The following is a 25,861-nucleotide window of genomic DNA, read 5'->3' as shown; positions in this document are numbered from 1 at the left end:
AGATTCAGATCAACACCTAATGACAGGTGCTTGGTAACCTAATCTCAACAGATGTCAACTAAATACACCTCAGATCTCTGCCCAACCCGGAATGTTCCTTTGGGGGGCTCTGGTTTGATTGAGGATTATTCCTAATCAATAGATTTTTTTAAAAACACGAGGGTCGAACCCTCTGCATTGAAAGTTCTCTAACAGGCAAAAGAGAAAGGAAACATTCACCCTCTGGGATGAAGAATAATCTTTCTTCTACAGGTGAAAAGACGGCACTCTCTGATCACTGCAAAACATATTATTTACAACCGTCACCTATCCAACAATCATAAAATAATCTATTACTGCAAAGTTGCTAGTCAACAAATACTCAATACACTACACTGTGGTTTACTTGGACATAAATGCTCAAATCCCAGGTACATTTGCACTCCATGGCTGCCTGCTAATTGAACATGACTTGGCTATGTGGGTTTAGGACATTCTCACCAAACCTAGTGGATATAATTCTCTAGGAGAGGTGGTTCATCTCAGCAGTGAGGAAAACCTCACATCAACTACTTCAGCATATGTAATTATAGGATTATGAGAGCAAATTAATTTATTTAATGCCTGTTTACAGTAGCTTTGTCAAATAAAAAAAATGCTAACAACACATGCACATTAAATCTACATAATCATTCAATGCTACTTTAATCATAATGCTATATCCCACCTGGACCAAGAGTAGCAATTGCACGCAGAAGGTCATAATTAATGGTGGGAGTAGCATCTTCAATCTGATGCCATCCAACTGGAGGAGAGGCTGGAGGGGAGATGAGGAACTGTTTCACAGGTGGAGGTGGGGTTAAGTATGTTTTATTGACCCCATCTTGGGTGTTCTGGACCTGAAAAATAAAACAACATAGAAACTCTGGTTACCAAAGTAGCTTGATGAAGTTTGATGGTTCTTCTTCCTCCTCTGGGCACAGCACCAGGTACTCACTTATTTAGAAATCTTGGACCAGGAAAGCCCACAGGACTCAAAAAAGCCTGTCCCTTTTTCACAGGTCAACCCTATGCAGGCACATTCAAATCATATCCCTCAGTCTCTTCTCCCTCCAGGAATACATTTAATTGTCTCCATTGATATGGCCTGCTTCAACCGCTTCCCTGCTAACTTATTCCACAAGTTCAATATTCTTTGGGTGAAGAAGTTCTGCCTGACTTTCCTTCTTACACCCAACTTCTTAATTTTTAAACTTATGTCTCCTGGAACTTGACCCTGTCACTGAAATGAACAACTTCCATTCATAATCTTCAAATCTTCAGTTCGATAAACCTGAAATCTTTTTTCAAAACAGACCCAAAGTCTTGTTTTCCTCATAAATTAAATTCTTAATACCGACAATCATCTTTTGTTGCTCACCTCTATACTCTCCGAAGGCTAAAAGTATCTTGTCATGAAGTGACCAGAAAATGCACTGAGTGCACCAAATGAGGATTAGCCAATACCCTCACTGCAACAATACATAATCTATATCCCAGCTAATGCAACCTAGTACCTTATCTGCTTTTTGAAAAAACTCTTACTGCCACTGATTAATCCATTATAATCCTCAGTATGTTTGTGATTGATATGCTATATCATTTTGATTCTTTACCCCCAGTTACTTAGATAATCTATATCCCAAATTTAGTTTCATTGTTCTTCATTATTTGCCCTGGCTCCTATTTTGGCACCTTCTTCAAGCTTTGAGATTTTGTCCAAGTCATTAATACATTAAAAACAGCATGGGTCCCAAAACTGTTTTTACCCGTAATCTCTTTTCAGTTTGCAAAATTTCCATTTATGACTCTTTTTTCCCCCCCAGTTTACAAACCAATTTTCTATTCAGCATTATACATCGCCTCCTAACCTTAGCTATTAATTGCCAGTGAGAAACCTGGTCAGAAAATTCATTTAAATCCAAGTATGCAATTGCAGCTGCATTTTGCTTGCCCATCAAGTCAGTCACATCTTCAAAAAATTCCACCAGATCTATATAGCATAACCTCTCTTTTTCAATCTAACTGACTGTCCTTTAACAAGTTCTGTTTTTCCATGTACTCACCTGCTAGATCTGTAAAGACTTCCCTACAATAGATCTTAAGAAATCCGATCTCTAGCCTCTAGGTGTTGCCCTTTTTTTTTTAATATACATGGTTACATTAGCCACTTTCCAATACCAAGGAATCTCTTCTGAATATAGTGAGCTTACAGGAATATCAGTTAAAATTTCACCAATTTCAGCCCCCATCTTCTTTAAACTTTGAGTATAAGCTGCCTAAACTAGATACTTGTTTACTTCAAGATCATCCACTAAATCTTTTTAAAAAAAACATTTTTTATAACAGTTAATGCCAGCTTTATTCAGCTGAGGCAGAAGGTTGTGGGATCAAGCTCTGCTGCAGGACTTGAGCACATAATCTAGGTGGATATTCCAATGCTACACTGTCTGAGATGGCAAGACATTAAACAGAGATCCTGGCCACCTGTTCCAGTGGTTCAGATAAGTGTTAAAGAACTATGCAAAGAGCAGGGAATTCTCTTGAAATACTGGCCAACATCCTTCCCCCAACGTATATCACCAAAAACACAGTTTAACTGATCATTTATTTCATTCCTGCTTGTGGAGGCTAAAGCTGACCACCTTGCTTAAACTTGGCTTCTGTATTTATCTATGTAACAGTCATTGCATTTCAAAAGTACTTTGTTGGGGCAGAAATCCCGTTAGGCCTGTTTTCGGGCCTGAAATGGGCACCTTTTCCTTTTTTAATTGGCCAAAAGACAGATATAAAGCCACTATTAAATAACTCTGTTGCTCCGCTCATTCCTATCCAATTTTGGCAAGGGGGCCCAAGATATTCGACCCGATATTGGGTCGGGTTTTTGTTCAGATGTCCCCGACAGCTGCCTAAAACAGATATTAGGCCCCTCATCTACATATGCAAGGGGTCTAACGTTTCATGCTGCCACCAGGGATGCCTGTAAAATGGCAACACCCAATATCCAGTTGGATGTCGTTCAGACAAACTTTAGGCGCGGGACATTGGTCGCTGAAAGTTGTCCTTGTTTCACCTATTTTACATGTGTAAAATCAATGCAGTGAGGTCTAATTTCTACCCTTTTGTGCGTGAAGAGCTTTGCATTATCTTGATAGATGTAATAAGGCGCTGTATAAACAGGTCTTGCTTTTACCTTTGTTAGTTTCATATTGTCTTGCTCCTTCTCTGCTGTTCCTGACATTTTATTATCTGACTTGTGAACCTTTTCCTTTTTTACCTGGGCAAAAGACAGATGTAAAGCCACTATTTAATAACTCTGCTGTTTCAGTCTCTCTAGATTCCAGCTTCCTTTATCAATTTTAAGTGGAACAATATTTTCTTTCATTTTTACACACACATATGTCTCTTAAAATGTTCTCATTAGTCTCAGTAGTCTTGCATTTCATTACTTTTTTCATTTCTTGACTATAATTTACCCAATTATCCTTCCTACTTAATTTCTTGGATCTTTTGAAAGACTTCTGCTTATCCCTATACTACTCTTTAATATCCTCAACAAATAGGGCTGTGCCAAAAATGGATGTTTGCCTGTGTTGTGTTTTTAAAACCTGTAATATTTCTGTACTGCTGAGATCAACATGCATGTGGTTAAATCATTGTATCCCAAGGCTTCTCAAAGGGAAGAACACATCAGTCCGTTCATCAATATTGCATACATATGCAGATTTGATGAAACTGGGAACAATAAGCCGCCCCAAGGATCAATTAACACTTCCTAGGCTATTAATAGTGACTATTTCCATTCAATACTGATGGATATTCTGATTTAATTAAATCATGCAAGGTATATTTTCGATGAACAGTTCAAAGGGTAGGCTCCGGTGTGGGATGGTGACTCTGAATGACAGCTCTTTGTGTCCTTTGAAAAGGCAGGTTCTTAATTGGCTGCAGCCCTCTGGGATTGACAGCTTGGGGGGGGTGGGTCAGAGACTTCAACTCATTGATTTAATGGACAATTCTCAAGCACAGAATCAGTCACAGCTTGTGTGAATTTCATAGCCAGTGGCCAAAGACTGTCTGTATTTTAAAGCCTGAGCCAGCTTAGCCTTGAAGTGTTAAGTAATATAAATTGTCTTCTGTCGTACAGCCTATGTTGAGAGAAAGCAGGTTGCACATTTATAGTTTTCATACACTGAGGAGTGTAAGGAAATACGTGTTCTCACTGTGAAAATAGTGTATGGCTTTTTCATATATTTTATATAAATAAACCACGTATTGGTTTATAAGCCTCTGTCTTGTCTCAGTAGAGTGCTTTCTCAGTCCACATTCTGCAAAAAGAGAATTCATTTGGCGGCAGGTGATATATTCGAGTAGTTGGTGTATGGAATAAGGTTCGGTTATGATTCCTGGGTCACTATTGTTTAACAGGACACTAGGCAGAAAAAGATGCTTATGTGAGTGACCAGTGATGCTGCACTCAAGGAATATCTAGAGTAAATGCACAAAAATTAAGACAGGGCTATGTCTGGATAGATATGAGCTGTGTTCCAGAACAAAACATTGCTGACATTCTCGTGCAGGCTTCAAAGCAGCGGTCCAATGATCTCTTGTTAAGGTGATTCCCGCATGCCTTTCTACTCTCTCTTTATAACATGTACAATTCACAAGATTTGGCCGGAGATAACGGTCATCTTTCTGATCCATTTATGGCTGAGTAAAATGGGATTCTTGGACCGATGACTTCAGTATCAACCGGTCTATCAAGGTCTTATGCAGGGAGGATCGCCTGACAGATGAACTAGTCTGGCAAAGTGACTCTCAGAACTTCTAACTGATGGCTTGGCTTCTGAGTGGGCCAGCTTAGAGGGGTTTCAGCATCCAAGAAGGCTTCCACATTGAAAGTTTATAATATTAAGTGGAAGTGTTTCATCTACTCGGATCAAGACCTTTGTTATAAATCCATTGCGAAGCAATGGTGCTAGCAATTTTATCATAGCTGCAAACATTACACATCAAATACTCTTGCTAAACTCACACCGTACCCAAATTGCTGCTATTTTGCATCCATTCGCCACCTCCAGCGGGTGCAGCAGCTGAGAAGGGCCTATGAAGAAATGTGTGAAAAATGACGTTTTGTTTGTCAGATTGTTGGATTTAAATTTGGTGTGGAATAAGTTATTGTCAGAAGTCTTCGAACCTATGTGTTCTTATGAGCTTAAATTTTATTTCAGCCCTAATTTGCTGACCTCAGCTCCTGCAAAGTTAGTGAAATGCATTGATAGAGATAGCATCATCTTTAGGCTCTGGTTCGGGGAGAAATTCTGCTCGTGCGGGTTTACAGCGCAAAATGGGTGGCGTAATCTGAACATGCGGGACGCAAGCTCCGTCCATTTTCAGACCAATTTCGATTATGGTCCTACAACTGGCGTTAGAACTCCGATTTGCAGATGCAAGGCGCCTAACACCCATTTTAGGCGGGTGTCATGAACACCTATAAGCCGCCGTCTTCCAATTTAATAGCCGGCACACTTCTGCCGTGGGAGAATGAGACTCGATATTCGTCCCCCCAACATTGATTTAATGGCGATTAAACAGGTGCAACTATGTTCAATTCTCCCCTGTTGTTTCCATCAAAAATTGTAGCTGAGTTTCATTATCTGAAAAAAAAATCACAGTGCTGAGATTTCAGTCACCACCACACACTGCTTCACCTGAACAAATGTCATCACTCGGTTGATGTACATAGGGCGTTGTATTTCAGTAGACAGGATGAGCAATTTGTGTCAATGTGGGCAGTCCCATCATTACAAATGAGAGGTTAGCAAATTGGGTACAGTCATGCATGGGAGAGGTTACAAAAAAATTCTTTACAGAGAATGGCAAACAAGTGGAATTCTTTGCTACAGACTATCCATAAATTATTTTAAAAGGGAATTAAAGGCAGTTGATGGAAAAAGAGGATTATTAAAAGCTATGGGAAACAAGCAGGAGAGTAGGTTTAGACTCATGGTCTATATTAGTGTTTTTCTCCATCAGCTGAATGGCTGGTTTCTGTGCTGTAACATTCTATGATTCTATAATTGACCATATTGGTCTCTGCTGCCATTTTATCTGATGATTTGGCTGGAATGAGTTTTGTTTGCAGGTTCATGAACACTTCCTTGAACACTTTCTACATTTCTAAGACAGACCCTGAAATCTGCTCTTTTAAAATCTAATACTTGTGTGTCACTGTCCTTTTGTGTACACTAAAGATATGATCACAGGAACCTAGATGCTCCTTATGTATCATACATGGTTCATCATAAAAGATTAAATCCAGACCAGCTGCTGATTATGTTGGCAGTTTGGTAAATTGAGCAAGAAAGCAATCCTGCACCTCCACTGGACTCATGCATTTCTATTTAGTTTTACCCTTTGCTGGTTAGTGTTCTGGCCCTTTAACAGGCTTTACTGATCTGCAAAAATATTTCCCTGTCTATAGAATCCATAATAGCTTTTAAAAGGAAAGTGGATAAATATTTGGAAAAGGAAATTAAAAAAGGTATGGAGAAAGAGCAACAGAATGGGATAAATAGGTAGCTCTTTCAGAGAACTGGCACAGGTGCAATGGGCCGAATGTCCTTCTGTGCTGTAAAATTCTATCATCTCCTTTGACTGTGTGGTCAGTAACAATTAACAAAAATTAACTTATTTCCTTTACTATCCTTGATCTCAAACTGCAGTCTCAGATGTATCAACCAAAGTATTTATAACATTTCTTTCTATGGCTGCTCTTACACATATCACCACTCATCCAACTGTTGTAGCGCAGTACCCTTCTCTGGGCTCCAAATCCTGGTATTTTAATTTTCTAATCAATGACCCATTTCAGCTGGTCTTGATCATCTCTATTACAATAAATTAGGTTCAAACACAGATTTCTAATTCCACAAACTTGCTTTATGTACTCCTAACATTTGTTTCGAGTACATAAAGCACCGTGGGACATTTTACTATGTTAAAGGCGCTATATAAATGCAAGTTGTCATCATAAAAAACTGCAGCTATTACCTTTTTGCTCATTATTTCTCCTCTCTTTCTTTGGTCCTTTGTCCCACATTTACTTCTAAACACTTTCCCTTGTGGTTCATGCAGTCATCTCCTCCCCCAGCATTACTACATTCCCCATGAACTATTTTTAAAAAAATCTAGCAAGGAAGTTTCTTAACGGGCGGCTAGTTCACCAGTTTCTTCGTGGATGAGAGGCAGCCCATTACTCATGTGCCACACAAGTTTACCCAAATTTGGGTCGTAATTATCTTTTCATCCAATCAGAGATATTGGTAAGTGATATCACTACAAAGTCATAGTTCATGTCACTACTATGACATCTGGCATATTTGAATAATTATACTGAAAGCATTAGGGTGGGAGTAGGAATTACACAAGGATCAGAGGTGGATTTTCCAAACACTGGATTGCTACTGCTAGCAGAATTCAGGAACGTGGGCAACATGAAATTGGGGGTGAACGTTTCCACTCATTACTGATAAAAAGGTATCCCATTATTTTTTTCTGCTGCGCTGTTGGCCTGCATTATAGTTATTTGTGCATCCACTCTTAGGCTCGTTGATATTTTATGGATGAAAATCATTAAAGGGAAGCAGTTTAAAGTCCCAATTTAAAAAGGAGACAAGGAAAAAAAGTTTTAATGCTTTTTAAAAAATATTTTGTATTTTTCAGTTCTTCTGTAGATGGAAGCACACAATTAGAGAGATATTAATAGATTAAGTGAATGGGCAAAACTGTGGCAAATGGATTTAATGTAGGGAAGTGTGAGGTCATCCACTTTGGATCTAAAAAGGATAGTTCAGGGTATTTTCTAAATGATGAAAAGCTTGAAACAGTGGAGGTCCAAAAAGACTTCGGGGTCCATGTACATAGATCATTAAAATGTCATGGACAGGTACAGAAAATAATCAAAAAGGTTAATAGAATGCTGGCCTTCATATCAAGAGAACTAGAATACAAGGGAGTAGAAGTTATACTACAGCTATATAAAGCCCTGGTTAGATCACACCTGGAGTAATGTGTTCAGTTCTGGGCACCGCACGTTAGGAATGATATATTGGCCTTGGAGGGAGTGCAATGCGGATTTACTGGAATGATTCCTGAACTCCAAGGGTTAAATTACGAGGAGCGACTACACAAACTGTATTCTATTGGAATTTAGAAGATTAAGGAGTGATTTGATCGAAGTTTTCAAGATATTACGGGGAACTGATAGGGTAGAAAGAGAAACTATTTCCACTGGTTGAGAAGTCTAGGACTATGGGATATAGCCTAAAAATTAGAGCCAGGACTTTCAGGAGCAAAGTTAGGAAACACTTCTACATGCTAAGGGTGGTAGAAGTTTGGAACTCTCTTCTGCAAGAGCTCAATTGTTAGATTTAAAATCTGAGATTGATAATACCTTTGGTTAACAAAAATCTAAGGGATATGGGGCTTAGGCAGGTACATGGAGTTAGGTCACAGATCAGCCATGATCTCATTGAATGGCGGAACAAGCTTGAGGATCTAAATGGCCTACTCCTGTTCCTATGTTCTTTACCTGCAATAAAAACAGTTTATCACATTAAATGTATTTTTTTTCCTCAGCTAATGTTTTGTGTGTTTTTCCCCATTTATTTTGGATCAGACTGTGGAGGGGATGTTTATGTAATGAGAGAAGCAACTGAATCTTTGGGGGTAATTTTAACCTAACTTGCCAGGCAGGAAACCCACAGGATCAGGTGGAATGCCGGTTTTACACCCCGTCCAATATCATTCTCCATTGACTTCAATGGAAATAAAATTGGGTGGGTTGCAAAACCAGTGTTGCACCCGATCTAGTCAGTTTCCCAATGGGCGGCTTAGGTTAAAATTGCCCCCTTTGTCACCAATATCACAGAGAAGCTGACTGTACAACAACTCTAAGAAGTGATTTTAACCCCGGGCAGGCAGGCAGTTGAAATCACCCGTGGGACTTACCCGCTGAGATCACACACACTTCCTACAGGTTACGATTTTAACCTGCTCTTCTGAGCAGGTGGAAAGGACACCCGCCAGAAACTGGCAGGCTCCTTCTTCAAAGATCCTGATCAGGCTTCGCTGATGTCATTGGGGACCGACTGCTATTTTAACCAAAGGCCTGCGCTGTGGCTTTCTTGCAAGCCCAATTAGCAGCAAGACGAGTCGGGGCCAGAAAAGGCCCGAAAAGGTAAGTTTTTAAAACTTTTTTGACTTTCCTTGTGGGGTCCGGAGGAGTAGGATTGCACCTCCAGAAAAGTTAAGGCACTGCCTGCCCTGGGCCTCCCCTGATCACAAGGGTGTCCCCACCACCCACTCCTTTCTTGGTGACTTACTTATGCCTTCAGTCCCTGGCAGTGGCCAGCTGCCGCTTCCCCCCAGTTTCGGGAAGAAACCTGACTGGACCTATGCAGATGAGACCCGGGAGCTAAAATCTGCCATGCCTCAATGCTGCCAAGGCCAGAGCAGGTTGACACCTGCCTCAACCCCACCCATGGTAAAATCAGGGCTTAAGAGTTCTGGAAGATCCTTAAAGAAGATGGGATCTGTAAAGTGCTATCCACATTACCAACATTCATTCCATCAGGGTGTGTCACAGCATCTAACTGGATGATGCACCAAAAACACACTATTTGGCAAGTCAGTTATTTTTATTTAGGAAATTACCTCGAAACCACCCAAATCACAGTATTTCATATTTGAGGTGCTAGGGAGATCAGCAGCCACTAGAGCTGGTTTGATGGTACCCATGATGCCAACCATATTTACAGGCCTGAAACACCTAGCTATCAATGACGGTAGGAAATTTGCTCTGCAGGCTCCAACTCATCAGAGCCATTTGCAGATTTATTCTATCTGCTGCAAGGATGCCTACAGCCAACCTGCACCATAGGAACAGCATTGCAGTGGCAGGTAAATAGTTACCAAGGCATTCAAATATTTTGCCACTGCCTCCTTCCAGTTTTGATGTGGAGATGCCGGTGATGGACTGGGGTTGACAATTGTAAACAATTTTACAACACCAAGTTATAGTCCAACAAATTTATTTTAAATTAAATTCCACAAGCTTTCGGAGGCTTCCTCCTTCGTCGGGCGGATGGTGGAAATGATATTTTCGAATCCTTCGCATTTGAAAAACATAGAACAATGCCTGGTGATTACTGCCCGTTGCCAAGGCAATCACAGTGAGCAGACAGAAAGGTGTCATCTAAAAGGCCACTGAATATACAACCCCCCAAAAAAAAAAGAGAGAGAGAGAAGGAAGACAGTCAATGACCCGTTATGTTAAAAACAGATAACATTTGTTCGCTGGTGGGGTTACGTGTAGTGTGACATGAACCCAAGATCCCGGTTGAGGCCGTCCTCATGGGTGCGGAACTTGGCTATTAATTTCTGCTCGACGATTTTGCGTTGTCGTGTGTCTCGAAGGCCGCCTTGGAGTATGCTTACCCGAAGGTCGGTGGCTGAATGTCTATGACTGCTGAAGTGTTCCCCGACAGGGAGAGAACCCTCCTGTTTGGCGATTGTTGCGCGGTGTCCGTTCATCCGTTGTCGCAGCGTCTGCATGGTCTCGCCAATGTACCATGCTCTGGGGCATCCTTTCCTGCAACGTATGAGGTAGACAACGTTGGCCGAGTCACAGGAGTATGAACCGTGCACCTGGTGGGTGGTGTCCTCTCGTGTGATGGTGGTATCTGTGTCGATGATCTGGCATGTCTTGCAGAGGTTACCATGGCAGGGTTGTGTGGTGTCGTGGACGCTGTTCTCCTGAAAGCTGGGTAATTTGCTGCGAACGATGGTTTGTTTGAGGTTGGGTGGCTGTTTAAAGGCGAGTAGTGGAGGTGTGGGGTTGGCCATAGCGAGGTGTTCGTCATCATTGATGACATATTGAAGGCTGCGGAGAACATGGCGTAGTTTCTCCGCTCCGGGGAAGTACTGGACGACGAAGGGTACTCTGTTGGTTGCGTCCCGTGTTAGTCTTCTGAGGAGGTCTACGCGATTTTTCGCTGTGGCCCGTCGGAACTGTCGATCGATGAGTCGAGCATCATATCCTGTTCTTACGAGGGCGTCTTTCAGTGTCTGTAGGTGTCCATCGCGTTCCTCCTTGTCTGAGCAGACCCTGTGTATTCGCAGGGCCTGTCCATAGGGGATGGCCTCTTTGACGTGGTTAGGGTGGAAGCTGGAAAAGTGGAGCATCGTGAGGTTGTCCGTAGGCTTGCGGTAGAGTGAGGTGCTGAGGTGCCCGTCTTTGATGGAGATTCGTGTGTCCAAGAAAGAAACTGATTCTGAGTAGTCCATGGTGAGCTTAATGGTGGGATGGAACTTAATAGCCAAGTTCCGCACCCATGAGGACGGCCTCAACCGGGATCTTGGGTTCATGTCACACTACACGTAACCCCACCAGCGAACAAATGTTATCTGTTTTTAATATAACGGGTCATTGACTGTGTTCCTTCTCTCTCTCTCTCTCTCTCTCTTTTTTTTGGGGGGGTTGTATATTCAGTGGCCTTTTAGATGACACCTTTCTGTCTGCTCAGTGATTGCCTTGGCAACGGGCAGTAATCACCAGGCATTGTTCTATGTTTTTCAAATGCGAAGGATTCGAAAATATCATTTCCACCATCCGCCCGACGAAGGAGGAAGCCTCCGAAAGCTTGTGGAATTTAATTTAAAATAAATTTGTTGGACTATAATTTGGTGTTGTAAAATTGTTTACAATTGTCCTTCCGGTTTAGCATAGGGGTCATCTGCACCAACAGGTCAATGTGCTACCCCCAAATGTATTAGGCAAGGGACTAATACACTGATCAGCATAGGCATCTATGTCATCTCCTGTCCTACCGATTAACATAGCTGCAAATTATCACACTACTGCATTTCCCAAAGTACAAGGAGGCCAGCATTAAATGTGTTGTAAGTTACCTGACAGCACTTTATGACATACCATGGCCATGTACCTATTAAATGGCATTGTTGCGTGGGCTTACCCACACAGTTTCTTTAAGGTCTTCTCCTGCATCAGAAGCAGGCAATACAAGTCAGTTCCAGAGACAATTGAATGCATTTCTGGAAAGAAGAAGGGATTGAAGGATATGTTAAGATAGGTAGCTGGGTTTAAATGTCAGCTTGGCTCAATAGTTGCCATCACTTCAGAACCAAAGGTTATGAATTTAAGCCTCACTCCATATACTTAAGCATATAATCTCAGCTGGAACTTTAGTGCAGTACTGAGGGAGTGCTGCATTGCTAGAGTTGCTGTCTTTTTGGTGAGAAGTGAAAGTGAAACCCATCTGCCAGTGTCTTCCCTCCCTCCCTCCAGTTCATGCTGCCACTCCGCTTCTCCCTCCACCTCAAAGCATTCCTCTAAGCTTCTTCCCTCTTTACTCTCAAAGCACAGCTCCCACATTTTTTGCTTTTACCCACCCCTCCAAGCATTGTTGCTAGTTCTATGCTTTTCTCTTCCCACCCTCGCAAAGTACTGTTCCCAACTTCTTCCCCCTTCAAAAGCGCTGCTCCTGGCTTCACCCCTCTCCCTATTTCCTCTCTCTGTTGCTCAAGAGTTCCTATTAGGATGTTGCTACTGTAAGTGATTCCCACCACTTCACCACTGTGGATGGAAATTATGGATCTGAGAATTTTTCTCCAAAGCATACAGCAATAGGAATCACTCGCAACAGCAGTAAAACAGGATTCGGTTGGCAGTCTTAAGTTTAGTGCCCTTCAATAAAGTTTTGGTTGATTTAATGCCCTCATTGTACAGTGGTAAATCCAGATAAAACTTGGTTCAACTTTAACACAGCTGACAGAGATTCAATAGTTTCTGAATTTTGCCCACAAACTGAATTTTCCTTTATTTTTAAAGAGCCAGATTACAGCAAAGAGTTGTGGATATAGGCAAGGCAAAACAACAGCTTGTGCACAGTGGAGTTTGTGGGATTGAATAAACCCTAAACTTCCAAGACGAAATGTCTAAAATTCTAACCAATAATGGATCTCCTAAATAAAATAATTGCTAAATTCCTGAAATGTATACTTAATTTTATTGCCAAATGTACATGGTTCTCCCTGTTGGCAATGGTCTGTTCCACTGATGACATCATGGGTAGAATTTCAGCCCTGCTGTTACCCATTCAATATCCAATTAACATATGAAAAGAGAGAAATATAATTGTCAATAAAAGCTAAACTGTAAATTCTAAATTTTGAACACTGGGATTTAGTAAAACAGAGATAATCAGAAAAACACTCAAATGTTGGACATCTGGAATTAAATGGAAAATACTAGAAATGTATAGGTTGGTTAACATCTGAAAGAAAATGATAGGTTAATGTTTGGGTTTGGTGCTTTATCGGATGAAGGATCACATCTGAACATTAACCTATGTTTCTCTACTAAAGCAGTATGTAGTGGTCAAAAAATCATGGACATCTACCAAAAGCTCCCCATCCCCTGTGGCAGCTAATGTAATTTAACAGCATCATTTAACTATTTGTACATTTCAAGCACTGCATAAACTTCAAGTTCATTATGGAATCAAATTTTTCAAGTATTTCTATTACCAGCTTTCTACCTACATAGGTTTCCCAGAGCAGGATTGCGTTTTCCACCCCCCCACCCTGGGCACCATTTGAGCGTGTACGTTGTTGCAGACGTCAACCGAGAACAAGATAAGACTGCACAAAGTACAGTGCCACCTTGGGATCACTCTGAACCTTTCCACAAACTCTAAAGGTTGCCTAGGTTGAAAACGTTTTCTCCCACTTATTTAGTTTAACAATTACTAAATAAACAAGTTGTTTGGATGTCTAACAGCAGCTGCCAACCGATTGGTTACATAGCTGAAAAGGTGGCTATGAACAAGTGTTATACAATTTATTCACATTGTCTAATTCCAGGATACAAGTGGGTATTGGTCAGACAAAATGTTATCCATCACTAGCGTTGAATAGATGACTGAAGCACTGATAGTTAGAAATAACTTGAACTATTGGCAATGCAGAGCTTCCTTTACAAATGATCTGATAACAAAGCTCGATTACATTCTGTAAGATCACTATACTGTACCTGTGCAAAATAAAGTTTGAGTTTGGTGCCATTGAACTCAGATTCATGAAGTTCTATTCGAGCCCGTGCAGCTGCCTCTTGATTGCTGAAATTTATCCGTACTCTCTGAAAACTTCGGAATAATTGGAATGTGGCCTGTTCATCATAAACCCGGAAAAGGGCCTCAAATCGGTCCTGTTTAAGAAAATTACACTGCATTATCACAATTCTGAAATGCAATATAGCAGTTGTGATATGATCCAAGTAAACTTTTGCCAAGTTTCCACTTTTTTCTGACTTGCATTGGATCTAACAGACACAAACCTTTGGACTAATATGTGGATAAAGAGGCCTTGCTCATCATTTTAATGTTTTTTTGTGCCAATTTTCTTTCTTCCTTCTCTCCTGCATGTAACTTCTGCTATGGTTCCATGCTGCTAGTTATTTTCAGTACCTCATCCAAGTAGCCATTCTTCATGGATGAGCCCAAATGAGCATTCACAGGGAATTCAATCATCACAGGCACCACAGCCAAGCTCCAACCTGTTGCCACTTAATCTCTGATCTCTCTCTAACTGATCTGTGTCAAGTTCGGTGAGATTTTCCGAATGAACCTCCTGCCCACGCAAGAGGCAAACTTTCCACATAAATTTTCCAGCAAGAGTTACTGAATTACTAGGAGCAAGACCCTGGCTAACTTTCCTAGCCTCAGCCTAGGGCTACTGAAGCCAACTGTAGCACCTCCACAGGGACTCCATTTGAGGTTAGCTAACTCAGCACAGGCTGAAAATCAAACCTGTGACTTTCTGCTCTGTATAGCTTAGTTATATATTTGGTAGCTGTTTTTATGATTACTAAATGAGTACATTGCATCTGTCTTTACCAAGGAAGAAGATGCTGCCAGAGTCTCAGTAAAGGAAGATATAGTTGAGAAACTGGATGGACTAAAAATTGATACAGAAGAGGTACTTGAAAGGCTAGCTGTACTTAAAGTAGATAAGTCTCCCAGTCCAGATGGGATGCATCCTAGGTTGCTGAAGGAAGTAAGGGTGGAAATTGCGGAGGTACTGGCCATAATCTTCCAAACATCCGTCGACAGTTGGTGCAAGAGAACTGGAGAACTGCAAATGTTACACCCTTGTTCAAAAAAGGGTGTAAGGATAAACCCAGCAACTATAGGCTAGTCACCTTAGTGGTGGGGAAACTTTTAGAAATGATAATCTGGGACAGAATTAACAGTCACTTGGATGAGGGTGGATTGATTAGGGAAAGCCAACACGGATTTGTTAAAGGCAAATAGCATTTAACTAACCTGATAAAGTTTTTTGATGAGGTAACAGAGAGGGTAGATGAGGGCAGTGCAGTTGATGTGGTGTATATGGACTTTCAAAAAGCGTTTGTTAAAGTGCCGCACGGTAGGCTTATCATCAAGATTGCAGCCCATGGAATAAAGGGGGCAGTAGCAACATGGATACAGAATTGGCTAAGGGACAGGAAAGAGTAGTGGTGAACAGTTGTTTTTCGGACTGGAGCGAGGCATACAGTGGTGTTCCCCAGGGGGTGAGTGCTGCGACCCTGCTTTTCTTGATATATATTAATGACTTGCACTTGGGTGCACAGGGTACAATTTCAAAATTTGCAGATGACACAAAACTTGGAAGTGTAGTAAACAGTGAGGAGGATAGTGATAGACTTCAAGAGGATATAGACAGGCTGGTAGCATGGACGGACACATGGCAAATGAAATTTAATGCAGGAAAATGCGAAGTGATACATTTCGGTAGAAAGAACGCAAGGCAATATAAACTAAAGGGCACAATTCTAAAAAGGGGTACAGGAACAGAGAGATCAGGGTGTATATGTGCACAAATCATTGAAGGTGGCAGGGCAGGTTGAGAAAGCAGTTAAAAAAGCATTTGGGATCTTGGGCTTTATGAATAGAGGCATAGAGTACAAAAGTATGGAAGTCATGACTAACCTTTATAAAACACTGGTTCGGCCACAGCTGGAGTACTGTGTCCAGTTCTGGGCACCGCACTTCAGGAAAGATGTGAAGACCTTAGAGAGGGTGCAGAAGAGATTTACTAGAATGATTCCAGTCTGTTACATGGATAGACTGGAGAAGCTGGGGCTGTGCTCCTTGGAACAAAGAAGATTGAGAGGCGATTTGATTGAGGTATTCAAAATCATGAAGGGTCTGAACAGAGTAGATAGAGAGAAACTGTTCCCATTGGCAGAAGCGTCAAGAACCAGAGGACATAGATTTAAGGTGATTGGCAAAAGAACCAAAGGTGGCATGAGGAAAAAGTTTTTTTTTTTAAACACAGCAAGTGGTTAGGATCTGGAATGCACTGTCCGAGGGGGTGGTGGAGGCAGATTCAATCATGGCCTTCAAAAGGGAACTGGATAAGTAATTGAAAAGGAAAAAATTTGCAGGCCAAGGAGAAAGGGCGGGGGAGTGGGACTAGCTGGATTGCTCTTGCATAGAGCCGGCACAGACTTGATTGGCCGAATGGCCTCCTTTAGTGCAGTAACCGATGATTCTAAATAGAAATTCCTAGTGACTCTGCCCTTCCAATAGAATCCAACAACGCATGGTAAGCGCACTTTCCCCAATCTTTCAGCCTCCACCAGGTCAGCACAACTTAGTTTCCTATTAAAGTAACATTTTGTATTAATTGCAAACCACCGACCTATTCCTTAATTAAGTGGATTCCTTAGAGTGGTAAAAGTTTTCTTGAGTTTGCTGCAAGATTAGTGGAGCGTGGATGAAGATGACAAAACAGGATAATAAAAGGTGACATGCTGTATAACGACTGCTGACAGATGTCTGATAGTGTGTTTGTGGGAAGGGCTTGGGAAATGTTTGAGACCATATTGTTGAACATAAAATCATTTAAAAATAAGAGGGTTGATTTATTCCATTATACTGCCCAAAATCAACACCAATGTAGGCTGGATTTTCTTTCACAACAGTGCCTAAAATACATTTTTCCAGCAGATGTTTGGGGCTCTCCTGCCTCCTTTAATTCATGTTCTTTTTCTTTTGGCCTGTAGCGGGTGTTCCACCACAGCACCACGACATTATCCCCGGCAGTAGCAGGCAATCTCATCAGGAGTCTGTTCTGCATAACTAATGACCCCCCACCCAGGAAAATGGATCAGGATTACAGTGGGCTCGGGGTGGCAGGCAGAAGGCCCACCCTGACCCTCCTCAGGTGCTGAACCTGCCCGAGAGAAAAATCCAGACCAAAGTCGCACTTTTCTTGCACTCCATTCCAGAAAATCCCAGTTTTGTTCTTTGATCTGATGAACTTACAAATCTTATTTGTAGATGGTGGGGGAAGAGAAGTCAATGGGAGCACTACAATTGGCAAAGGGAAAAGGACTAAGAGGAACAGGAAAAACTGGCCAGGGTTCCTACTTCTGATCATTATCCAGTGATTTTTATTGGAATGTGTGTGTGTGGACATCAGGTGAGGACAAGATTGGAGTCTGCTGTGCTGCACCATTCCCACCCAGTCATAAAGCCTGCCAACATTCTCTGTTCAGGTACAAAAAAATAAAAATTATATTTCAGCAAGGCTCTCGAGGGCTGCTGGTTACTGTGGAGCCATTCCCCAACATACATCATCGGAGAAGTGTAAAAGGAGACATTTTCCTTAATAAAAAGAGCAGGTGAGATTGTTGGACAAATAAGCTACATTTTTGTGGCACACACAGCTCAAGATTTTATTACTGATGCCTCAGCAACAAAATGCAAAAGGGAGTGTGGCCCATTGGTGCAGATTTTCTTTGAATTTTGCTGTGACTGGAATTTCCCTACCCATCTGGGGAATAAATGAGAAAGCCAACACAAATGTTAAAAGGAACAAACATGCAGGTTATGTGCCCAATTAGTCAATATCAATAGCCAATCTTTGGAATTGTCACAAGATCTACCATCAAGAAACTGTGACAAACAAAGAGCATCATTACGAGGAATTGCAAGTAGTTTATAAAAGGAAGTTATTACCATTTTAAGCAATGAACTACTTTACAGTGACCAGATAGTATCCAGTGACCAAACATCATCAAGTTCGGAAGCGGTTTTGTATCGGAATGGGCGGGGAGACACAAGAAAAATCGCTTCTCCCTCTGATGGTGTGTTCTAGGCAATAACATAGATTTAGACTATAGTTTTGATACACAACTTTGCTCAGAATTTTGGCTCATAGAAGTGTACTTTTCTTAAAACAAAAAAAAAAGTAAAAGCATGTGGCAACATTTTTAACAGTGCTGCAAAGCCAAAAATAGTTTTGATATGGTTGCTCTTTGAGAAATAAAAATTCATTCATTTTGCTTTCCTCCTACTTAATTCCAGATCATTTGGTACTTTTTGCCTGTCTTTTTCAAATTTTCACTTTCTCTCTTATAGGCTGCTGTAGTAATGGAAGTCTCTCCTAGTTGTTTGTACTTGTGTCATAATAAAGACTCCTGGTGAAAGAAGCTGGCCGATGGAGAAGTAATGGCAACTCCCTGGTGGAGTGTTGAAAGGTGGAATTTAACAGAACAGCATACGGCTCATAGAACTATGCTGTGTGGTAAACTGCTGCAATTCACTATTGTAAGTTGAGGTGACATTTAAAAAAGGGTACATTACGCACAAAATGAATGACTTTCATTAGATGATGCTTTCAGCTTCATCAGCTCAAATTTAATTGTGTGTTGCAGGTATGACCAGTAACTTAATTAAATTTAGTGGATGTGACCTGATTAGTAATTCGATTCAGAGTCATTATTTCTTGCAAAACAATGATGAACACACAAGATCAAAGGTAGTTAAATAAAGCACTGATGCAGCAGCGAGTGATTTCTGACAGTCCGACTGAATATGAAGACAACGCAGGTCTGTGGAAGATGGCCATTGTCACTCAGTGGGATTCTGAATAAATTAACGGACAGCTACTGTGCCACCAGCCAGCCAGAAAAAAATTACAAACCCATCAGTAAATGCATGAAAGTATCAGCCCATCAAATCACTGACCTTCATAAAAGGAAAATGCTCCTACATTCAACACAGAAATAAATATAATGACTCCGAGGAGACCACAATAAAATCTTAAGTGACGGTCCCGTGCACCTGAATGGTGAGGTCCGAGGCCCTCCAAATGTTAAGCCTCCAGCCTCGTTTCAATGCTCCTGGCGAAGCGTGAACAACCCGCCGGTGAAGTGGTCTCCAAGTTTGGACCACTGCTAGCGTCACAGGTAAGTATTATCAGGGATCAGGGCCCGGGTCGGGGAGGTTGGTGTTGGGAGCTGAGGTGATGGGGTTCGGGATCGGCGATTGGATCCTTTCATGTGGGGTCAGGAGGAGCACTCCTGCTTCTCCTGGCTCCACAGTCAGGTAAGTTACTTGCCTTTTTTGTTGCAGGTGATCCCCAGCGTTGGTTTCCCTGAGTGCATCCTGCACTGACACCAGCTGCCTCAGAGCAAACAAATCTTACAGAAGGGGGCCTCAAGTGATGGAAGGTGTCGTTGACAGTGCTATCAAGCGGCACTTACTCACCAATAACCTGCTCACTGATGCTCAGTTTGGGTTCTGCCAGGACCACTCGGCTCCAGACCTCATTACAGCCTTGGTCCAAACATGGACAAAAGAGCTGAATTCCAGAGGTGAGGTGAGAGTGACTGCCCTTGACATCAAGGCAGCATTTGACCGAGTGTGGCACCAAGGAGCCCTGGTAAAATTGAAGTCAATGGGAATCAGGGGGAAAACTCTCCAGTGGCTGGAGTCATACCTAGCGCAAAGGAAGATGGTAGTGGTTGTTGGAGGCCAATCATCTCAGCCCCAGGACATTGCAGCAGGAGTTCCTCAGGGCAGCGTCTTTGGCCCAACCATCCTCAGCTGCTTCATCAATGACCTTCCCTCCATCATAAGGTCAGAAATGGGGATGTTCGCTGATGACTGCACAGTGTTCAGTTCCATTCGCAACCCCTCAAATAATGAAGCAGTCCGAGCCCGCATGCAACAAAGCCTGGACAACATCAAGGCTTGGGCTCATGAGTGGCAAGTAACATTTGCGCCAGATAAGTGCCAGGCAATGACCATCTCCAACAAGAGAGAGTCTAACCACCTCCCCTTGACATTCAACAGCATTACCATCGCCAAATCCCCCACCATCAACATCCTGGGGGTCACCATTGACCAGAAACTTAACTGGACCAGCCATATAAATACTGTGGCTACGAGAGCAGGTCAGAGGCTGGGTATTCTGCGGCGAGTGACTCACCTCCTGACTCCCCAAAGCCTTTCCACCATCTACAAGGCACAAGTCAGGAGTGTGATGGAATACTCTCCACTTGCTTGGATGAGTGCAGCTCCAACAACACTCAAGAAGCTCGACACCATCCAAGATAACGCAGCCCGTTTGATTGGCACCCCATCCACCACCCTAAACATTCACTCCCTTCACCACCGGCGCACTGTGGCTGCAGTGTGTACCATCCACAGGATGCACTGCAGCAACTCGCCAAGGCTTCTTCGACAGCACCTCCCAAACCCACGACCTCTACCACCTAGAAGGACAAAAGCAGCAGGCACATGGGAACAGCACCACCTGCACGTTCCCCTCCAAGTCACACACCATCCCGACTTGGAAATATATCGCCGTTCCTTCATCGTCGCTGGGTCAAAATCCTGGAACTCCCTTCCTAACAGCACTGTGGGAGAACAGTCACCACACGGACTGCAGCGGTTCAAGAAGGCGGCTCACCACCACCTTCTCAAGGGCAATTAGGGATGGGCAATAAATGCCGGCCTTGCCAGCGATGCCCACATCCCATGAACGAATAAGAAAAAAACAGGTGTTGAGTTCCTTATTTGCATATGCAAAGCGTTTAAGGCCTACTTCATGCATGGGTAAAGGATGCCTCTTGTTTGTCCTTACCCAATATGGCAGGAGGTGCACTTCCGGACAGAAATATGTGCGCGCTTCCTGCCTGCCATATTGGGGCTTTAGTAGTCCGAGCAGCAGACCAATTTCTAGGCCCTGAATCTCAGTTATATCAAATCACCTTTTTTTCCTCTCCCACCTCCTTTCAGGTCTTGATGCCAAAAAACATTCTCTGACAAAGAGGTTGGGCTTGAACCTGTTCCCAAGCTTCTGCCAACACTGCTCTTGAGCCAAGTGCAAAAGAACTCATTGCAGATGGGGGGCAAAATGAGGAAGTGGGGGAAGGGGGGGGGGGCGGTGGGGGAAGATTAAGAAAGTGATTTAGGGATCTGGTTATATGTCAATTAAAGCTATGTTACAGCCACAAAAAGCAATCAAAAGGGCACAGCATATAAAAGCAAACAAATATTATTGCAGTTATACAGAATGCTAGGCAGACCTTACTTGATATATTGTTCAGTATTTGCTCCCCATCTTAGGGAGGACATGCTGGCATTGGAGAAAATTCAGCAACAATTCACCTGAATGATGCTTGGGATAAAAGGACTGAATTATGACAAGAGACTGGGTAAGCTTGGTTTATATTTCCTGGAGATGGAGGTTAAAGGATGGTCTGTTCGGAGTGTTTAAAATAAAAAAAGGGGACCAACAGGATGAATATAGAAAAGCTCTACCCTCCAGTAGGGTGATCCAGAACAGGGGAACATAATCTTTAAATGTGAGTTAAGCCAGTTAATATCAAATCCAGGAAAAAACGCCCTCACACAAAGGGTTGAGAATGTGGAGGCCGTAGATGCAAAGTAAATGGAGGTGTTTAAAAAGATAGGTACTTACTTGGGCAATAAGGGTATTAAGGGATATGGAGAAAAGGCACAGAGTTAGGATGGAGCTGCCATGGCCCACAAAATGGCATAGGAAGTTAAATGGGCCGAATGACCTACTCCTGTATCTAAATTCTGAATACAAGGCTGGGCAATTTGCCTTCTGATTTTCATTCCCTTTCCCCCGTCTGGGCTTTGTTGGCAGCTCTCTGTAACAGCATGGCGGAGATCAGAAACACACCACTTAGACTTCAGAGGTGAACTGCAAACTTCTATTCAATGGCACAGCATATTGGCATGTCAACATGTAGCATGCTGTGCTCATTGCACTGGTACACCATCTGCTAATTTTAAAGCACAGACCTGTAAACATCAATTCACTCATTAATTTACTCCAAAACACCTGCTTTTCACAGAAATAGCCTCAGACATAGAGTGGTACTGCAGCACATTACTTCAACAGGGGGATGGTGACTAGCAGTTGAGTGGATACCAAATACTTTACTACAGAAGGGACAAGAAATTTATTGGCAGACGTCTGAAAGCAAACTGCTCATTTGGCCCTCATTTGGGGAAGGCAGGTGGCACATGGGGATTATTTTTTTTCTAAAACAAATGATTAAACAGGGTCCCTGCTATCTCCACCGCACAAAGATTTAATTATTTAACTGTGGAGATGCAAAAGCTGTAAGGTCTTCGGTTGGGGGTGGCAGTCATGCTCATAAAACTCCACAAAGCAAAATTTATGTTTTTAGATGCAAAGTTACTTTTGTGAAATTATGGTATTACTAAAAATTGGTAGTGAATTACAGCAGAGATTCATTCAGGATACCTCATTGGAGGTTGTGATGTCCTTACAACACTGGTAACAGGCAGGTATTTGGTTAATAATATTTAAAGGTAAATTTTTGGTAAATAATATTTAAATAAAATTTTGTTTGTGATTTTTAAGAAGGTATTGCTAAATAGCAACAACGAGCAATTGAGAACTGGTTCGGATCTGGTCAGGCTTGACCTTGCCTCATCCTTCAGTCATTCATCCTATTGCCAGTTTGGCAAGAGAGCACACATGTACATCCAATACAGAACAAACAACCTTGCGGTTAAGATAATCCTATTTACCCATGCATCAGCAGGGACCCACACATACTGTACGCTGTCCTTCTCATCACCTTGATAAACAGCTGACAGTCTTATGCTGCACAGTTTAAAATGGTTTCTAATTTCATTAAGTAGAATCATGCAGCTGGATTAGGCAGTTACCTCCAGACATTACTACAGTTACTGGGAAAAATGGTGGGTTTAGAAAGAAACAGCAAACCCGATAATTTAAGCAACTGCCCATATAGCGACCACAGATGTCCTAGTTAAAGTAAAACACTGCTACAATTTGGTACTTGCAGCTTATGCAACAGCTTCAGTAACAGTGATGGTTTTATGATAAACATCAATTTCAATGGTCTTAATAGTAAGATTTTAATGTTTAAACAAAGATTAGTTGGTTCAAAGCAGCACTATACATCTAACAATAGCTGTTGTGGTTTAAAAAAAACCTAATTTTTCTTTCAGTTACAAATTGCTCTTGACCTCTGTCACTCCATCACCACAACACTCACCGTTTGAGGTCCCAATGCAGTAGGGAGATGCAATAATGACTTGCGTTACATATTCATCAGGGAGCAGCTCCACATAAAACGCCAAAAATCCAGAGAAATCTACATCAGACAATTCAATATTGACTGAGTGTTACTGTGCTAATACTAAGATGACTGCAGCTAGGACAGCAATTCTGAACTGAAATTTAGCTATGAACAGCAGATTTGCAAAACTATCATCTGATTTGTACACATTTAATCCACACAAAAATTCAACTGTCTAATTCAGTTCAAAATATCAAAAGAAAAGTTTAAACTAGTACAAGGTTCAGCATTAATTACCCTTCTGCAGGAATTAATGGCTGTCAAAAAAAGGGTAAAACAAATATTTTCTTTCATGGATCTTTTCTTCACAAAAAAAAGTGAGCAACTTATTTTTTAAACCTCTTCTCAGGTCTCCCTTTGCCATGCAGCAACCCATTAAAAAAAGGTGGGCAAATTTCCTCCCAAGCCTCTGCTGGTGCCTTTCTGAAGCCAACCATTGTGAGGTAAATCGAAGTTTCACAGAATGGTTGAGATTGGTCATAGACATCGTGGAGGTCACAGCGGTGAATCTATATCCCATTGCTCCATAGCACAGGATGCCATTCTAGGACAGATAACCATTTAAAATGTCAAACTTTAATAAAATTGATTCTCATGACTGACTCAAATTATCAGTTAATGAGGGATGCGCTTATACATACACTTAATTCCCATCAACAAAATACTAATGTAATTTTCTTTAAATCTTTGGTGTTTCAGCAAGCAAGATACACAGATTCAAAATAAATCAGCAGTTAAACATTGTTTCAATTTCCAGATAAACTGTATTCACGGCCTTGCAAAGTGAACTGTTCAATAATCATGATGTGGAGATGCCGGTGATGGACTGGGGTTGACAATTGTAAACAATTTTACAACACCAAGTTATAGTCCAGCAATTTTATTTTAAATTCACAAGCTTTCGGAGGCTACCTCCTTCCTCAGGATCGTTCACCTGAGGAAGGAGGTAGCCTCCGAAAGCTTGTGAATTTAAAATAAAATTGCTGGACTATAACTTGGTGTTGTAAAATTGTTTACAATTGTTCAATAATCAGTAGAGTATCCAAATAGTTATTTTGCCCTCTATAGTTCAAGTCTACCAAAAGCATTGTTTTAAGCATAAAGCCTTTGGTTATGACACAGTTTTATTGTGGGTACCAGTTTGGGACCAATATCTACTTACTTGGAGTGGATGGGGAGTCAGAACTGCCAATTCCACATAGCTTGCTGGCCAAGAAAGCAAAGCTCTTGCAAGTTTACATGTGCAGAGCTCTACTCACTAGTGTACTAATGTTGCTAAGTTTTTTTTGTTAGCTAAGAGCTAATGGGGCTTTTTGCCAAATTAAAATGGTTAAAAATGAAGTCTAGGAACTATATAATTGCCTAAGGAACTATATAAAGTTCATTTTGTTAAAGTGGTGTTTATGTTGCAGCTTGGGCAAAGCCAAAGTGTTGAGTGGTTTGGCAGAATTTCATCTCATTGATCTTACTCCAGAGTAATATGGCACATTTTGCATTAATACAAAATCAAGATCACTTCACTTTAATGCAAAATATGGCAGTAAATCTGGCTTTTTTTGCTCCAACTTGAAAGAGGGAGTCATTTCATCAGAATACTCCTTGAAAAAAATGACGAAGAATTAGGATTACTTTTAACATCATTTGAATTTTTGTCCCCAGTACTGTCTTTTTTTTTGTCTCTTTTGTTGGTTGGGAATAGCCACTGTGCCTGTAGTTTGAAGGAATTGCATCAGCTTATGCAATTGAATTAAGAGCATCACTGATGCAACCTGGGTCAATGACTACATCCACTGATATAACCTGGGTCAATGATTATATCCATTGATATTAGTTCAACTCCCCCCATAACAGGCTGAGTCATTGCTCTCACCTAGTTCTAAAGTGACGCCATCAGTTCTCAACATTTATACAGAAAAACAGAAAAATAAAATTAAATCAGTTTAATTGTAGTTCTTTCCAACGGTTTAAGTTAAAAAAAAAACTTCAGATGATGAGACCCCTTAAGGATTCCAGAATATGACTTAAACACAGAACCAAAATATTAACTCTTAGAATCACACAGCACAGGAGATCATTCGGCCCATCGTGCCGTGCACCCTCTTCGAAAGAGCTATCCAATTAGTCCCACACCCCTACTCTTTCCCCATAGCCCTGCAAATATTTCCTTTTCAAGCATATATCCAATTCCCTTTTGAAAGTACTATTGAATCTGCTTTCACCACCCTTTCAGGCAGTGCATTCCACATAACTCGCTGCGTAAAAAAATTCTCTTCATCTCCCCTCTGGTTTTTT

At 41.6% G+C, this 25,861-nt stretch overlaps 1 protein-coding gene across 4 annotated transcripts in view; it reads right to left on the bottom strand.

Moving 5' to 3' along the window:
• LOC137342582 (calcipressin-3-like) overlaps positions 1–25,861 on the bottom strand; it is a 105,257-nt gene that overhangs the window by 12,403 nt on the left and 66,993 nt on the right. For 3 of the 4 annotated variants that reach the window (XR_010967293.1, XR_010967294.1, XM_068006568.1), the window contains exons 3-5: positions 14,135–14,308; positions 3,212–3,295; positions 707–878 (exon numbers count right to left, since the gene is read on the bottom strand). Coding sequence is in view for 2 of the 4 variants with exons in the window: in XM_068006568.1 (XP_067862669.1) it covers positions 707–878; positions 3,212–3,295; positions 14,135–14,308 (430 nt within the window). In the remaining 2 variants the exon portion in view is untranslated. The remainder of the gene's footprint in view (positions 1–706; positions 879–3,211; positions 3,296–14,134; positions 14,309–25,861) is intronic. The other variant, XM_068006569.1, reaches the window with a different exon arrangement.

This window comes from Heptranchias perlo, chromosome 26, assembly GCF_035084215.1.
Source record: "Heptranchias perlo isolate sHepPer1 chromosome 26, sHepPer1.hap1, whole genome shotgun sequence".
In the NCBI taxonomy this organism is placed as follows: domain Eukaryota; kingdom Metazoa; phylum Chordata; class Chondrichthyes; order Hexanchiformes; family Hexanchidae; genus Heptranchias; species Heptranchias perlo.
This window is presented reverse-complemented; position numbering and strand designations above follow the sequence as displayed.